The sequence below is a fragment of the Taudactylus pleione genome, unplaced genomic scaffold, assembly GCF_031769625.1.
Source record: "Taudactylus pleione unplaced genomic scaffold, aTauple2 ptg000642l, whole genome shotgun sequence".
NCBI classification, from domain to species: Eukaryota; Metazoa; Chordata; class Amphibia; order Anura; family Myobatrachidae; genus Taudactylus; species Taudactylus pleione.
Genome location: NW_028285044.1, coordinates 2,920,739 through 2,938,369, shown reverse-complemented (window position 1 = coordinate 2,938,369; position 17,631 = coordinate 2,920,739). Strand labels below are relative to the sequence as shown.

The 17,631-nt window shown below is 42.0% G+C and overlaps 1 protein-coding gene across 4 annotated transcripts in view; it reads left to right on the top strand.

The window, feature by feature from the left end:
- The window catches only part of TRIOBP (TRIO and F-actin binding protein), a 51,578-nt gene that overhangs the window by 11,635 nt on the left and 22,312 nt on the right, over positions 1–17,631 (top strand). For all 4 annotated transcript variants that reach the window (XM_088455038.1, XM_088455037.1, XM_088455036.1 and 1 more), the window contains exons 6-10: positions 2,630–3,053; positions 3,754–3,852; positions 6,150–6,297; positions 10,845–10,959; positions 11,320–11,479. In XM_088455038.1, the coding sequence (XP_088311164.1) occupies positions 2,630–3,053; positions 3,754–3,852; positions 6,150–6,297; positions 10,845–10,959; positions 11,320–11,479 (946 nt within the window). The remainder of the gene's footprint in view (positions 1–2,629; positions 3,054–3,753; positions 3,853–6,149; positions 6,298–10,844; positions 10,960–11,319; positions 11,480–17,631) is intronic.

Sequence of the window (17,631 nt, the reverse complement as noted above, 5' to 3'; positions counted from 1 at the left end):
TAGTAAATCTACCCCAAAAACCTAAAATTGATTTATAACTTTTATCCAGCCCTAGTGCTGACTGTGTAAGGAAAGGTAGGCACATACTGTAGGGCCGAATACAGACTTGGCAGTTAATTCTGTGTACTTTGTTCAAAAGAAACATGCACAGAAAAAAAAAAATATATATATATATATATATAGAGAGAAGAAGCCACGGCACTCACAGGACTTATTCGATTAAAGAAACGCACAACACCTAGATCTTCTTCTTGTCGTCTACGTTTCAGTTTATTCAACTTTCGTCATACACATGTATGTAGGATGAATGGGTGGCACTCTCAGTATCATGTCAGCATCAAATAGAGGTTCCCAGTCCTCTCTCTCTCTCTCCCTCTCATGCAATTTAATTATTTCAGTGATATCATTGTAATTTGTAAATAGAGTTTAAGAACAGGCACATTTCACTGTTAATTACCAGCTCAAAGGAGGTACGTGCAGTAGAGGAGCAAAAGATTTAGGCAGGGCTGCTGTGTGATTTTTCCGGCAGGGCTGGACGGGAGTCACTCGCTCCGCCGTGGCTGTAGAGGCTGCGGCAATAGCCTAATGTGCTTCTCTGTGGCTCCACCCATGGCGTCGACGCCATGGGGGAGCACGTGTCAGAGGTCACTTCTTCCTGGTTGACTTGGCAACCAGGAAGCTAGGTGAGCTACCAAAATTAAGGGGTCTATTTACTAAGCAGTGTTAGGAGGCAGAGTGAAAAGTGATAAGGTGCCAGCCAATCAGCTCCCAACTGTCATTTTTAAAACACAGCCTGTGAGATGACAGTTGGGAGCTGATTGGCTGGCGCCTTATCACTTTTTACTCTTCACTTTCGACTTCTCCTAACACTGCTTAGTAAATAGACCCCTAAGGCCGCGAGCTACGGGTTGGAGACCACTGCTCTAGTCCAACGTTTCAAATTTATTATACAATTTTCATCAGGAACAATACAAACAAATTCTTACTAGGGATGTGCAGGCTCGGATAGGTTCGAGTTTGCACGTGGAGTTCGGATTTTTCCCTCCAAAAAAACGGAACTCAGAACGAGGCAAAACGTCATCTTACATGGACGAACATCATCATTCCTGGACAAAAGTCCAGGAATGATGATGTTCGTCCATGTAAGATGACGTTTTGCCTCGTTCTGAGTTCCGTTTTTTTTGAGGGAAAAATCCGAACTCCACGTGCAAACTCGAACCTATCCGAGCCTGCACATCCCTAATTCTTACCTTTATATAACAGTGCATATCCCCCCCCGATCATGCTCTCCCCGTGGAGCTTGTGCCCGGACTTCCGCTGACATCACTCGTTTGCACCATGTCGCGACGGTCATGATGTCAGACGCCGGGACCACTGTTGCTTAGCAACGCCCTGCCATGTATATCCAACACCATGGTAACATCAACACAGGCACCCATCATCTTCACCTAAACTGGATAAACCAAACGTACACTATAAACCTGTCCCATTAAGTAGACACAATCCAAACAAATATGTATGTATAGTAAAGTTAAGTCCACAATTATAGAAAACATGTCAAAGAAAAGTTTTAATTTAGGCCAATGATCTCCAACAGGCTGAAATGAAAACTTTTCTTTTACATGTTTTCTTTAATTATGGACTTGCTGTACATGTTGTTGTTTTTTTTACTTCAATGGAAGTTCGGGCACAAGCGCCATGTGGAAAGCATGATCTTGGGGGGATATTCACTGTTACATAAGGTAAGAATTTATTTGATTTGTTCCTGATAAAAAAAAATAATAATAATACTGTTGGACCAGACAGAGGACTGGAAACCTTTATTTGTTGCTGAAATTATACTGAGAGTGCCGCCCATTCACCTACTTGTTTGTACTTATCCATTGGGGAAGGCATCCAGGAGATTTTCTGAAGAGAAGGCAGGAGTGCTGAGTATTCTGTGGTGGATATATATATATATATATATATATATATATATATATATATATATATATATATATATATATATTAGTGTGTGTGTGTTTTACGCATCTGGATATGTGGTTACTCCTAGTCTTTATCACCTGCCATATACTAGGTGCAAAAGATAGGCCTTTGCATGTATATCTGCTTTTGTCCAGGTCTGTGCAGCTCGCGTTTGCATGAACACGCTTTCATTGAACCACCTATGTGAGAATTAGGTCACATACCTCTTCGGACGTAAATGTAGATGCGATTTGAAATGTGTACAACTCAGCATTGTCCCATAATGTTTTAGTTATAGTTACAAGAATGAAATGAAAAGTTCCATGTATTGAACTCCCATGTTATTGTTGTCCTTAATTTCATACGACTGTCAATTTATGCAAAGATGTGATATATACAGAGATATTTCTCATGTATTATTAGTGTTCATTCTAGCACCCTGCACCTGTCACAAGCCATGCAGTTCCTTTCTCCTGCATTGTCGCTCTCTGCTCTGGTGCTTCTAGCACACTCAGCTGATGCAACAAACTGCTGAGATACAGACCAGAGTGTGCTAGAAGCACCAGGGCAGAGAGTGACACACCAGCAGGAAAGAGGAACTACACGGGTTGTGACAGGTGCAGGGTGCTAGAATGTACATTATATTAACATTTCTAACTTTTAGGTTGTCCGAGGGCAATAAGGAGAACACATTCGTACCCTCTCGTCACACTCAAAGGCCTGATGAGCTGCGACTGGTTTCAGAAGTCAGACAGAGAAAAGTGGAGCTGACAGGATCTCGGCAAGGTTCATTTGATTATGTAGAGTTGTCTCCGCTCTCCCCTGGGGAGGAGCGGGATCAGAGGACTGAAGAACGCAGGCGCTGGTTTGAAGCTGCTCCTGGAGGTGACACGTCTTCCACTCGTCGCATTACCCCCACAGGACTATCTGAGGAGCAAAAACAGCGACTTAATGAGGACATTGAGGCAAAATGGAAAGAGCTTGAGCGCTTGCCTTTGCGGGAGACAAAACAAACATCCCTTACTTGTTTGCTGGGTGGAAGCAGAAGCAAAACTGGGGGGGAAAACACCTCAGCTCTTGAAAGACAGGTGAATATTGTGCTTATGAGGACATTTGTATAACCCAGAGAAGTCCGTGAAGTGTGCTTATACTTCACTGACTGGGGTTTCCCCGGCAATTGGTTCTTATTTTGTTGTCTTTCTTTGCACAATAAAGAATACAAGTTTAAATTTTGTGTTGTGCATGGAAAAACTTCTCAGCTGCTGCCAGCCATGGATGTAGGACTACTGTGCTTAGTACTAAATCCACACCCGTTGACAACTGAGAACAAGCCCTAGGTGTTATCTTTTCTTTTGGCACACTTAAAAATATATGATTATATGGTAAAAGTGAGAATGTTTGTTTAAGAAGAATTTTACAATTTGAAGCCTTTTAATTAGTCTGTTAGACCTAGTAGGGGACGGTTCTAAGCTCTGTGAAATGCTTTACGAAATGGGACATACGACAATGTTCTCACTTTTGAAATGGCAATTTGTCTACTTATTTGTGGTGCTTTGGCCATTCTTTACCTTTGCAGACTGGTTGCTTGGCAGTTATCTTCTCACAAATGATTGCTCTATTTAATGTGCATGCGGGAAGGATAGGGGTCTCTGATTTACAGGTTCTGCTCACAACCATTTCTGGCTACTATTTGCATATGTTAATGGATGAGGGTCAGTAGCTGGATGAAGAGTAAATTTATGTATAATGCTATGGTCTTTTAGGTTCCATATTTCTCTCATTTTGCAGATTCAGAGTTTAAAGATGCAGCTGGAGAAAGCCAAGAAGGAAATAGAAGCTCAGAAGGGCGAGGGTGAGAGGACAGTTCCCCAGGGCTTCATCTCTCAGGTGAGTCACCCTGTTACCCAGAGGACTCTTGGGGGGTGGGGGGGTAAATTTACTAAAGTGAGTGTTTTTTGAAGTGCGTTTTAGAAGAGATGTTGCCCATAGCAACCAATCAGATTCTAGCTATTATCTTCTAGAAAGTGCTAGTTAAATGTTAAGTAGTATATGATTGGTTTATATGGGCAACATCTCTTTTAAAAGTCATTTGTAAAAACTGTCACTTTAGTAAATGTACCCCTTGGACTCCGGTAAAGTGCATGGACCTTAATATGCTGTATTGCAGAATCGCTGTCCCTCATTTAACCTGTCTATTTTTATCACAATGAGGCTAATTCATGCGAGGCAATTTTTCCTTAAGTATAGTATTTGCAGATGAGCAAGCCATGTTACACTGCAAACAGACATCTTTTGTATATTTCATACATCTACTGGTCATCTGTTTTGGCACTGCACTTTAGCATTGGGTTAGGCAGCACCCCCTTCTACCACAATCCTAAATAAAGTTGTGAGTTTTAGATTTACCCCACTACAGCACAGAATGGCTTAGCCATGTGCAAATATGCATCACTTAGCTGTACGTATTTCCTTCAAACTCTAAATAAGCCCCAATTCGTAGGTCATACTTTGTGAATTACATTTTTAATGGGGGTACACAATTCTCAGCGATGTGTGGCTACTTTGTTCGAATATGGTATCCTAACCTCATCAATTTTCCTGCGCCCCTCTATGGTGTGTAAGGGAAAATGGTTGTGCTTTTATACACTTTCACATAAACCATGCTGCAAAGACCCTGCTGAATATATGGACAACACCCATATCAAAAAAGGCAATATCAGTGGCGTAACTTTTATATAATCTGTCCAAAATTCAAGGGAGACTTAGAATTCTTTCCATCAAGGTTATGAACAGTTTGGAAAACTATCCCCCCCCCCGCCCCACCCATTTTAATATTTGACTACTTTTTGTACTCTTTTTCGTCTCTGTAATGTCTTGCAATGTTACAAGTTTTGTAACAACTATCTACAAGCTTGTGAATCATTTAAGGGATGTGATTACAATTATTTGATGTAAATGTTTGAAGAGCATTCAATCCAGTAGCTTGGCCCTGCACTAAGGAAGTATTGCAAAATAAAAAAGTTTAAGTGGATAACTTTTTTTTTTTTTCTCTTTCCAATTCATATGCTTTTCTATCGACGATCGATATATGGCGAGTGCATCAGCGGGTGGGCAGACTGGATATGTGTGTAATCTATGTAGTTCACAGACATATCGGGTTGGCCCATGCCTATATATCGGAAAGATATATATTGGTGCATCTGGCTGTGTGTACGGATGACCCGCCGAACACCTGCACACTTGCTGCATGGACCGCTGACACCGACCTCTCAACTGGACGGGCAAATTTAAATGCCCGCGCAGTAGACACCACAAGCGGCCGATTGGTAACTGTGTATAGCTTACCAATCGGCTGCTAGAACGCCAGATCGATCTGCTGACCGATCCTTCATCCTAGTGTGTACCCAAAGTTTGTTTGTTTGGTGTGTGTGCTTTTTATTTTATTTTATTTGTAATTTAAATGATTGCACTTGTGGGCAATATATTTATGTACTTGTTTTGCAGTGTTGTGCTTTAGCTGTACACTGTTGGCTATATATAAATGGTGCTTAGTTCAGCACTGTGTGTCATGTATCTCAGTACTGTTTTGACTTTGCAACGTTATAATTTTAGTCTTTTAGATGGCACTTCAGTTAGCTGTCGCACGTATTATGGGCATAACTAATAGATGGACGCTTTCGCACAGCGCTGCATCTTTGTATGCAGTTGCTGTGCTAACATTTAAAAAGCTGCAGGAGGTGTCTTGTCTAGACATATGCCCACTGCTGGCTTTTGTCATCCATTGCTGTGTACGAAGACGCAGCATCTGATCAACTGCGGCAACATTCAAAATCTGATATCTGAGTAACCCTTAGGTTACTCCGGATGTCCATTGAATTCACGCTGCCAGTGGAGCTACGTCCAAGGACGCAACCACTGACTTTGGCATACCCAGAAAACTGAGCTGACATGCTCCCATTTTGCCCTCCCCCAAACAGCCGCATGTCACTTATGCTGCGGTGTTTAGGGCACTGTGAATGACCTCACAGCCCCAGATCTGCACAGTGCGGACTCTGCACATGCGCATATATAAAAACCATCAGGTTTACGTAAATGTCTGTATCAAGCCAGATATGTCATGTTATAGGGTGCTTTTAGCCAATATGTCAGTATGTGTTGGTGCAGTCATTCTGTCTGTGTTACAGGAAGCATGTGAGTACAGTCTCTCTCAGATGGAGAATTCACACAAGCAGCTGTTATCTGAACTTCAGAGACACCACAAGTTGGAGATTCAGAGACTTCGACAGGAGAAGGACCAGCTATTAGCGGAGGAGACTGCAGCCACAGCCTCTGGTGAGTGCTGGACTGATATATAGAAAAGATGACCTCACGCACTGGAAAATGGTTATTTCGATTTAGTGTGAAAATATTCCTTCAATAGTGATAATCTATACTATACTAATATAATAAGAACGTTGTGTCCCTCTGTTCCAAGTTGGAACAAAAACTAATGAACTAATTTTCATGAAAATGCATCATTTTGTAGTGGAAACTCCTAGAAATAACCTGCACTCTGTTTCATCTCGATATGTCAAGTTGAAGCTAAGCAATAACAAAAGCAAAATGTATCGACATCATCAATGCAAGAGAGAGGAGTGGCCCCATGTGTGCGGTGGGTAAGGAGTGGGGGGACAGGTGTTTTGGGCCCGTGTTCACTTGTTTATGGATAGGCTACATAGCAGTCTGTGCACAGGGCACACGGTGACATTGGTGTGAGTGGTGGGTGAAGGCGCTGCTGCCACCAGTCTGTATAGCACTGCTGGTCACGTGGGCATCTCCCGTGACAGGGCACCTATGCAAAGCAATACAACTCTTAACACCTCAAATAAAATAAAATATTGGCAGAAGTGAATTTATCAAGGGCGAAGCCACAGGCTGCAGCTAGTCAAGCATATATTCAATGTCCTTGTTGTATTGTTTTGTGTTTTTAATCTATCAACAATTGTATTGTACAAGAATAATACATACAATGCAATGACGTCAAGATAGTCAATAAATCAAGTACGTACAATGAGTTTACATAGTATGTTTCTGCAATAACCAAACAAAAAGAAATATTAAACAAAGAGCGAGGGGGGACATCACTTTGAGTATAAAGAGTTAATCAATAGCAATATCAATAATACTGTACATATGAGAGGGAGAGGCGGAGGGCAGGGTAAGGCTACTAGAGGGGGGGTAGAAGTATGAATGAAAACATACACAGCACCACAGCTATAATATATAATGAGAGACACATAACCATTCTAGTGACACTACCAAAATCGGGCATCGATTATGTAATCTGACGAAGAAGAAACCATTTAGTGTGTTCAAACACCTTCATAATGTTTGTGTCTGTCTGCTCTGGAAGAGACCCCACAAAGGGACCTGAGCTTTTCTAAAACATTGACACACCGGGTTTTTGCGCATGCGCAGTAGGGAAAACACAGGGAAAATGTCTGTGGCACCATTTTCCCGGTGACATGTGCGTGCACTGTAGACACTGGGAACACTCCAGTACCCAGAGTCTACTGGTGTGACGCTGCGCTCAGTGTGCAGCTGGAGAGAGAGAGAGGAGGGGGCCCTGGACAGACTGCACACGGGCCCCCTCCTCTCTTGAAACGCCCTTGACAGGACTTTAAAGATTTGTTTGTGCTTAACTGAATTGGTGGGCCTGACCCAAGGGCCTAAAAGAGGGTTGAGCTTAAATGAAAGTGGACAGCATTTCTCCCAGGAGTGTCCGGGATGAGCTGTGGTTTAGGCCGGTCAGGTGTAGAGTTTTTGTCCTAATTATGCATACCTAAGTGCTGGGAAGTATGCTTAAATATCAGATGTGTTAACTGAAGTGGATAACGTCACTGCTGGGATTGTACCTTGTATTATTCTTTGTTAGTGAAGCACAGTGTCTGTGCCAATAATATTTACCTTTTGCAACTGTATTATGTTGTATCAATTTACCTCGAAGTTTATTGCAAATATTAACTAAACTAGTTGTAAAAATAAAATAAACTTGTCCTCCTTCAGAGACTAGGCATGTCCTTTTAGGCCTTCTCTCCTTTTTTGATCTTTGAGTCCTTTCAGAGTGCTGCTCACATAAAATGAGAGACCAATTTATCTTTATTGGGGCTGCAAAAGTCAATTATTAAGAGCATTTAAACAAGTCCATAATTCAGATACGCGTATTATACCATCTGGCAGAGTGTGGGGTGTGTAGCAGTTAGCTTGTGTTTGCACTCATGGTTTAATTGTTTAAGTCCATATTTCGGTGACTTCCCTTTTTGTTTTTTTTTGCTTTTTTAAATGCGTTTTTGTTGGAAATTACGTTCCTTTTTTGCTCAGTACTATACACATTGAGTTGCTTTCATTTTTATCAGTTTATCACTTAATGGACCGCTAAGCATATTTCTTTGAGATTCTAGATTGGAGGCCTCTTGAATTGTGCTGGGCAACAAATTCCATAGTGCCTCGGATACAAAGCTAATAGCTTGAATTCCAAATGAAGAACATCGAGTAACATCGGCCCCTCACGCACGATTACAACAGGTCAGACCTTACTAAGAAATTGCTAACCTCATTGCACGCAGTAAATAATCAAGCTGCGTATGCCGTCACAGTGGTTAATTTATGCATGCCCATGCAACAGCGTTCAAACAGACAGGCATGCCTGCGTTTCTCCACCCACTACCACGTCACCACCCCCAAACGCTGACGCTCCTTCCCTTGATCTGCAGTAGCTTTGTATCTGCGTAGGTGATGCCAGTGCAATTGCAATGCCAACTCGCACACGTGCACTGCGGTGCATGTGCAGTATGCACCATCGGCGGATCTGCATAAGCTGTTGCAGTTGTGATCCGTAATGAATCAGGCCCTATGTGTATTTAGCTCCTTCCTGCTAATTTAGCTGGATTGTTGAGCACTATTTGCCCACATTTACTAGCATTGAGTGGTCTGTGTGCATGTGAGTATTTGTACTTCTACTCTGTGTCTGTGTACTTACTGTGGTTACTGAGGGGTTCTCCAGAAGAGTCAATCAAACCATTCTCAATGCTAAGAAGCCTTCTTCAGCAAGGATCTATCACCGGGTTTGGCGTACCCATTTTGCTTGGTGTGTGACTAGGGGTCTTAACCCCAGGTGTTTTTGCCTTTCCCGTGTGCTTCCCTTTCTACAGACAGGTTTGGATTTGGGCCTCCTGCTCTCTTCCTTGAAGGTCCAGGTTTCTGCTTTGTTGGTTCTTTTGCAGAGACAGATAGCACTGTTGCCTGATATGTGTACTTAATTCCAGGGAGTTCTCCATGTTCAACCACCATTTATGTCACCTGTGGCTCCCTGGGACCTGTGCCTGGTTCTCCGGGCTCTCAAGTTGGCCCCCTTTAAACCATTACAGACGGTTGAGCTACGTTGGCTTACGTCTAAAACAGTTCTTCTTGCTATCGCGTTGGCCCGGAGGGTGTTGGATTTGAATGCCCTCTCGTGTCACTCCCCGTTCCTAGTTTTCCATTCGAATAGGGCTGTGCTGCGGACTCGCCTTGTTTATCTTACCAAGGTGGTGTTGTGCTTCCACATCAACCAGGATACCATCTGTGCAGGTTTCAGATTCTTCTCAGCCGTAAGCCTCTTTGGATGTTGTGCGAGCTCTCCGACTTTACGTGCAAAGGACAAGAGATATTCTCAAGTCTGTTTCTCTTTGTTCAGTATGATGCTCACAAGAGGGGCTGGCCAGCTATTAAACAGAATTTGGCCCGCTGGCACTGTTTCACTATTCTCAAAGCTTACACATTGGTGAATCTCCCTGCCGTGGTGACGGCCCATTCCACCCGGTCAGTGGGGACTTCTTGGGCAGGGAATTAAGGTGGACTGAGATAAATTACCAACCAATCAGCTCCTAACTGTCAGTATACAGACTGTGTTTGAAGAATGACAGGAGCTAATTGGTTGATGAAGAGTAATTTCTTTACTCCATGGATGTCATCCTCTTTGATGCCCTTCTTTTGTACACTTATATTGAAGTGGGGAAATTGTCCCTTACAATGTGAAGACTCAGTCTACTAGATCAGTGGGCTGTGTCGGTGAATTCATAGGCCTCAATTCAAATGTACAAATTTCCATCAGTGGCATCACCCGGTGTGTAAGCCACGTGCCTGCAAAAAGGGGGTGTGGCCATACGATAAGGGGGCGTGGCCCTGGGGGTGGCTCGGCTGCGCCGATTTTAGGGGTGTCCTGCGCTCTGGATTTGAACCCTAGTATGTTAGGGACCTACCCTACAGAGGTTACCTGGATATGGTGGGTAGGCCCATAACCTTGACCATGATTATGCTAAAATCCTCTATTGATTGCAAAATGTTATTGCATAATGTATTTATATATAATCAGTAATTTGGAGTTGTGCACCTGTGATCTGTCTGTTTCTGTGCCCACATTTCCATCAGTGGCATCACCAGGTGTGTAAGCCACTCGCTTGCAAAAAGGGGGCGTGGCTGTAAGGTGGCGTGGCCACTTGGCCCGAACCCCCATTTTAGTCTCTCTCGGGGGTCCTGGAGGTGCAGACAACCCACCGAGGTCCAGTGTTTTTGCAGCACCCGTCTCCTGTCAATGAGGCGGGAGTCAGCACTTTGGTGGGGTTGTGTGGTTTAAAAAAAAAAGCTGCTTTTGGCTAGAATGACCTGTGTGTGCTCTTATAACTACACCAAAGAGTGTTCTGGGGCCACACCATTATAGTTATCAATTTTTTTTATTTTTTTTTTATCGGTTTATGGCATGAAACTTAACTTTTTTTTTAATCTAGGTTTCAACATTAATAATGTTGCCCATGTGGGGAGTTGTTATAGCCAACTTTATTTGCCTTCTCTTTATCACTCAGTCATTGAGGCAATCCGGGCTGCCCACAAGGAGGAGCTGCAAAGAGAAGTAGAGAAGGCTCGAACATTTCAGCATGGGGGGTCAGCAGGAAATGAGATGATCCGGCGGCAGCACCAGTAAGTTCTTTTCTGTCCATAATTCCCATGTACACTTTTTGTTCATTACAATAGGTTATACTGTTGATTGTAACTGTCTCTCATGATTCTGCTTTTCTTTGGTGAGTTTGTACAAATTAACTATTCATTCCTTGATATTACATATTGCAAAAAGGTTTAGTCAACAACTGAATGCTTCCTTTAGGTGTCTGAATTATTAAAGCGTCAAAATGTTTGTACCATGTCTATGATCTATCATTCAGCAGGAGACACAAAACAAGAATTTGTAGTACATTCACTCTGGCTTATTGTTACCTATCATTTTCTGTAGTGCTTGGGTTATTGTTGTAACTTATTATATCGTCCTCCTTCTCTAAACAGATCTGACATGGAAGCCCTAAGACGGGAACTGCAGACCTTATCTGAGCGTTACTCACAGAAGTGCCTGGAGATCGGAGCATTGAACCAAGCTGCAGCAGAGCGGGAGAGAGAGATGCAAAGATGCCAACAGGAAGGGCAGGAACTATTGAGGCAGAATCAGGTAAGTGCAACAATGATGAAGAATATGACTGGGCAGGATTTAGATGACTGGGACTTAAGCTGGATACACACTAGACGATATCTTGAACGATTTGGCTGATTCTGACGCATCAGAACATATGCGTTCGTATCTTCCAGTGTGCACGCACGATGCCGATGCGAGCTCCGGCGGGTCATCTGTCGCATCCTCAGATCTTTTGTACATGCAGAAAGATCAGAGGATGTTGCTAGCGATGTCATGCTGCCTAATGCAGCACAGCTCCCGCTACCCCCCCTACCGCCGTCGCTGCTGGCATCGGCAAGTGCTTATGCACCCCCGCCGGGTCCCGTCACTCACAAAATCGTGCTGGGTACACATTGTGCTGGATTCACATTGCCATTTCATACCGCCGGGCGGTGCTTCTTATGCAGTGCCCCCCTGTAGTTGTGCATCTTATGCTGGGCCCCTTGTAGTTGTGCCCCTTATGCAATGCCCCCTGTAGTTGTGCCCCATATGCAGTGCCGCCCTGTAATTGTTTAATGTGTACCCAGCTTAAAGTTGCCATACAAATGTGCATGTAGCATTTAGCTTATGATTGACACAACCTGTTACTACCAAATCACATCTAGTAAATGCAGAGCACAGTGCTGTGAGCTGCTCCATCTGCTTTATAATATCTGTATACTTCCCCACATGTCCTTAGACTCCTAAACATTGGAAAGGTGCTTCCTCTAGTGACTGTTACTAGAATTTTGCTTCCTTTTGTAATGTGTGAATCTGTAATGCATTGAGTACACTTCCATTCTAAGAGGATTACTGGTTTACAGTGGATGAACTGGCAATGAAATCTCTTCATGGGATAACATTGGGCAAACATTACAAGAGAATTTTAGGTCAGGAGATGAATACTGACAGGATGAGGACGGGAGGATTGGGTGGGTGACCAAGTTATCAGTCTGATTCCTCCAATATCAAGAAGAAATGGAATGTGGTATTAAACTTTATTGATTAAATACAGGACAACCCTGTTAACCTATTCAGGGATCGGTATGCAATACCGCCAGGCGGTGCTTCTTATGCAGTGCCCCCCTGTAGTTGTGCCTCTTATGCTGGGCCCCCTGTAGTTGTGCCCCTTATGCAATGCCTCCTGTAGTTGTGCCCCAGCCCAGTACTTGCCTCATCGGGTCCCCGCTGTCAGGGCTCCCGTTCCTGCTGCCACGCTGACTGGATATAACTAGATCCTGCAGGATCCTCACGTCACCCGCGCTCTACATCACCGGGAACGATGGCCTCTGAAGTGATCAGAGGCTTCTTTAGCCTCTGATCGCTTCAGGCGCCAGGTCTCACAGTTCCAGTGGGGGGTCTGCCGAGCTGCATCCCAAAAGCAAAAGCCGCATGCGGCTCGAGAGCCACTGGTTGGTCACCCCTGATCTAAGTAATACCTCAAATTCACATTTTTGTTTTACTATAGTCATAGGCGTATGCAGAAGCCAGTACAGAGGGTGCTGCACCGTGACCCCCCCCCCCCCATTTACTACCCTCCTCCCTCCGGAACATAGACTAGGTCACGGTGCGGCACCCTCTGTACCGGCTTCTGCGCACGCCTATGACTATATAGTTCATTTTAATATTTGAGATAATTGAATAACGATACTATGAAATGGATGAGTTTAATTCTGCTGAGTATAGTAATAACAAAAGGGGCTATTTAGCAAAATGTTAAGGAGCTGTAGAAGCTTGTATTTTAGTTTTCACTATATTTATTATTTATTAGTATATAGTCACCCACATTACGCAGAACTTTGTAAAGAATTTATTGAGTCATTTACGTCATTCCCTGCCCCAGTGGCGCTTAGTCTAAATTCCCAAGCACACACGTGTCCATTTTTGTCAGCCCACTTTTGTACAACTCAGAATGTGTTAATGCTGTTGTGTATAATATATATCTGGACATTTTAAGCCATTGGAGACTCCAGTAAGTCTCTAATTTCTTTATTTTTCAAGATAGATTAAATACTAGTTGTACTGTACATACTGTTTGTTACTTTTGCAGTAGATTTGTAGTTGCTATTAGATCCATATCAGCGTGACTCTACTAGTACTGCCTTGTTAGGAATAGATGATTGTGCTATTCTATGCAGTATACAGCCCTGCTTATGAGGAGGAAATCCCTTGTGATGTCAGTGGGATTTCCTTTGACTATGTGTTAGCACTTGTTTACAAAATGAGGAGGACACCGACATTTCGGCCTGTTGCTGAATTGTGTATCTGGCACATCTTGTAGTTCTGAAAAAACAATAACCCCTGTCATCACTGGTAAAAGAAAAAAGAATGAATAGAATACCCATTGCAAGTGTGTAAAAATGTTTTTGTTACAGTTGCCAATCAAATATGAAGGGTGCTCAGCTCTGCAAGTGAAAACAAAACAAACGAAAGTTTGCAATCTGTGTAAATCAAGATATTTGCAGAAATCCTAGTACCCTAAAAATAAATGGGTTAGTTATGAGAGTTAAAATTTCTTCTAACATGAAATATTTAATTTCAATCTTACTTAAAAAAATACAAATAAGGTGTCTGCGCTAATCACTATATAAAAAACATAGGCTGTGAAAATTCTAAATATATTATTATTTTATTAAACATATGAAAAAATTAACTGCAGTTCAACTCTAAAAACATTTATAAACATTGCACATTGAATGAAAAAAGAAATAAAATATTACATTAATAATCTAAACACATACTGTTTCCAATATATCATAGGAAAAAAGATAGATGTTTTAAACTCTATGTAGAGCCTTGATGGTAATCAGCATATGTTGCTATTGGCAACCAGAATGATATCAATCTGTAAAGTCGGTATAGTCACTCTGTTGAAACCTGATCTAGGGTATAGTGACTCCCTAAATTAAGGAGCCGTGGAGCTAACAAAATCTTGTTATGGTGAATATAATAGCGGGGGTTCTCCAGACCAAAACCCGCAGTCTAACCTGTCCCAGTGGACTCAAAGCTCCAAAGACTCCCTAGGGACCAACTGCTCCTGCGACTCCCAGACAAATAGAAACAAGTAGGTGTGATGATGGTCCATGTGACCAGCGCCGCTCCGGCGGCTAACTGTGGGACTGTGCGTAGCTCCAATGACTCACAAGCAGGGAAGTCGTGCAGGATGGTGAGCCATTCGCGCCTCAGCGACTCCCGATCAGGCTGCAAGGGGTGAAGGCTTTCATATGTTTAATAAAATAATAATATATTTATAATTTTCACAGCCTATGTTTTTTATATAGTTATTAGCGCAGACATCTTATTTGTATTTTTTAAGTAAGATTGAAATGAAATATTTCATATTAGAAGAAATTTTATATCTCATTATAAGTATCCCATTTATTTCTCAACAAAACGGCTCATGTGCACGCGTAGATTCCTGATAATTGGCAGTCTGCGTTCAGCATTGCACATACATGCAATGCTGAATAACGCCCTTTTATGCACACTTAATAATACCAACAAAAGTACTACTCTAATGTCCCTGGTACACTGAGTGTCTTTGTACAAGGCCACGATGTGACTTAGAGGCAAAATTTCGTAAAATGTAAACATTCGTACTCTCGCGACATATGGCACAAAAGTGCTAGGTATATGACTCTATTGTACTGAAACTCTCCAAAACGATCTCCTGCCCCATTTATCTCCTAATAACATACCAGTCTGTACTGTCCCTTTTCTGGTTTTCTAAGAATCAATGTAAACCTATTTATCTATGTAAATTGTTACACAGGTGACACTGCATACGTTTCATAAACATTTTTGTACTTTGGATACAGTATTATACATAAGGTGCCTTTTTCCAGCTATATCTGCAGACCGAGTGATCTAACTGCAGATGATTGTTGTTCATACACACTGAACAACCATCATCTGTCTTATGGTCGCTGGCCAGGGGCATGTCGCGTCCCCCTCCCCGCGGCCTCAGCTGAAAGTGTACGGGCGGATATGTTGGGCATCAGCTGTACAGCACTGCCAATGCGATGTTTCTGAACGGCATCGTTCACAGACCGCTTAGTACACATTGGCCGACGCACACAAGATATATTGGCCGATCAATTGATCGGCCAACATATCTGCCAGTGTGTACCCAGCATTAGTAGGGGCATTCACCCTACCCAAGTAAAACTTAGCTTTTAATATTAATCGTTAAAACACATCCATAGTAGAATACTGTAGCAAGTCGAGGTTAAAATAATACAAATTCAAAAACAGTAAAATGAAAAACGTATAAAATTCTGAATGGCAGACAGTGATCCCGCCACTTATCCACATAGAACGTGGGTATCTGCCATCTGTCAGAAACATCTGAGATGTAATCGTCTCAGATGCAAAGCAATCATATGAAATCTTTGATGTCTCGCTCACCAAAGCACGGCGAACATATATCCAAACTATTATTCAATGTAGGTGGGGACAAATCCCAAAATAAAGTTAATGCAGAAAACAACTCATTGACAAAAATGCTAAGTAGCTCACATATATCATGTAGAATATATACCTAAATTGTGAGTAAATCAAAGTATCCCTATTTGCCTATGTGGGCTAATGTTCCAAAAGCTTATCTGTGGGCATAGGTTTACTGCATTAGTTAATTTACAATGTGTAAGGTAAGAAGTTGCGGTCTCAAAACTTTCATCTAACCACCCATTTACATGTCACTGCAGCTGTATATTACATATGTAACGGAGGGAGGTTCATTTGTGAGACAAACTCTATCCCCCAATGCACACCAATGTTTTGATATTTAATTCTTGTAACAATTAGCTGATATTGCCCGTAGGCACTAACACATGTGTATGCAAAAAGTGAGTGCAGAGATTTTGACACAATGACATCTTTCTAATATGTGCGTTAATCCTTGTAACAATTAAATGGTATTGCCCATAGGTGCATAAAGAATCCACACACAATTTAGAAAAAAATACAACATGTATGCATATACATAAAGTAGGTACATAAAGAATCAACACAGAAATAGAGAGATGGCAACACATATATATGCAAAAGAAGAGTGCAGAGATTTTTACACAATAATATATTTCTAATAAAGTGCATATGTGTTAATTCTTATAACAGTTGAATGTCATTGCCAGTGGGTACATAAAGAATCCACACAGAATTTAGAGAAAAAATTTTCTCTAAGGTAAATTAGTTTTTGGTATGTATAGACATCAAAGATGTATCAGTCTTTTAAGATTTGCAGTCGAGGGAAGACCTTTCCAATTAAGGGCTCTTCCTTTCGGTTTAGCCACAACCCCTTGCTATTTTTACAAAAGTCATGACAGGACTTTTAAGGTCTATCGGGAAAAAAAAATTGTTCCCTATTTAGACAAATTGCATTTTAAAGCCAATTCAGAAAATCCTCTTTTGTCTGTTAAGGGCAGTGAAAATGCTAGAGTACTATGGCTAGGTTATCAACCACCAAAAATCCAAGATGATTCCCTGTCTGTCAGTGCATGAATTTGTTAGGTCTTGTTTTTAATTACCAATTATCCAGGGTCTTTTTGCTAATGGAAAGGATCGGAGACATTCTAAATCTAGTTTAGAAGAATTTGAAAGTCAGAAGTCTAGGGTGTATGAAGTTATTTCGGAAAGATGCTGTTTTTATTCGAAGCGGCCCAGTTTGCAAGACTGCATTCCTGGAATTTTCAGTTAAACATTCTGAAAAGTTAGTTGCATTCCAATCATCGATTATAGGCACAATTCATGAATCCTTCACTAGAGACAAGACAGTTTCTCAGGTGGTGGACCGTGTCCGAAAACTTGAACAAAGGCAGGAGTTTTCTAATACAGGATTGGTTTTAATCACGATGGATGCCAGTCTCCAGTAATTGGGGCAGTTGTACTGAACCATCATATTCAGGAACATTGGTCCAGAAAGGAAACAAGATTTACAATCAATGTGTTGGAACTAAGGGCCTGATTCAGAGATGTATGCTAACCCGATTGGTGAGTGCTCTGCGCATGTGCAGAACGGGTCCCCTGATTTCACCCACAGACCCTACCAAACTGCAGCATGATTGACATGCTGCGGGGTTTGGGGGCGGAGGGGGGATGTGGTTGGTCATTATTCCCAGCTTTTAAAAATAGAAAGTGTTATTAGTTTATTTTTTTCAATTAACAAAATG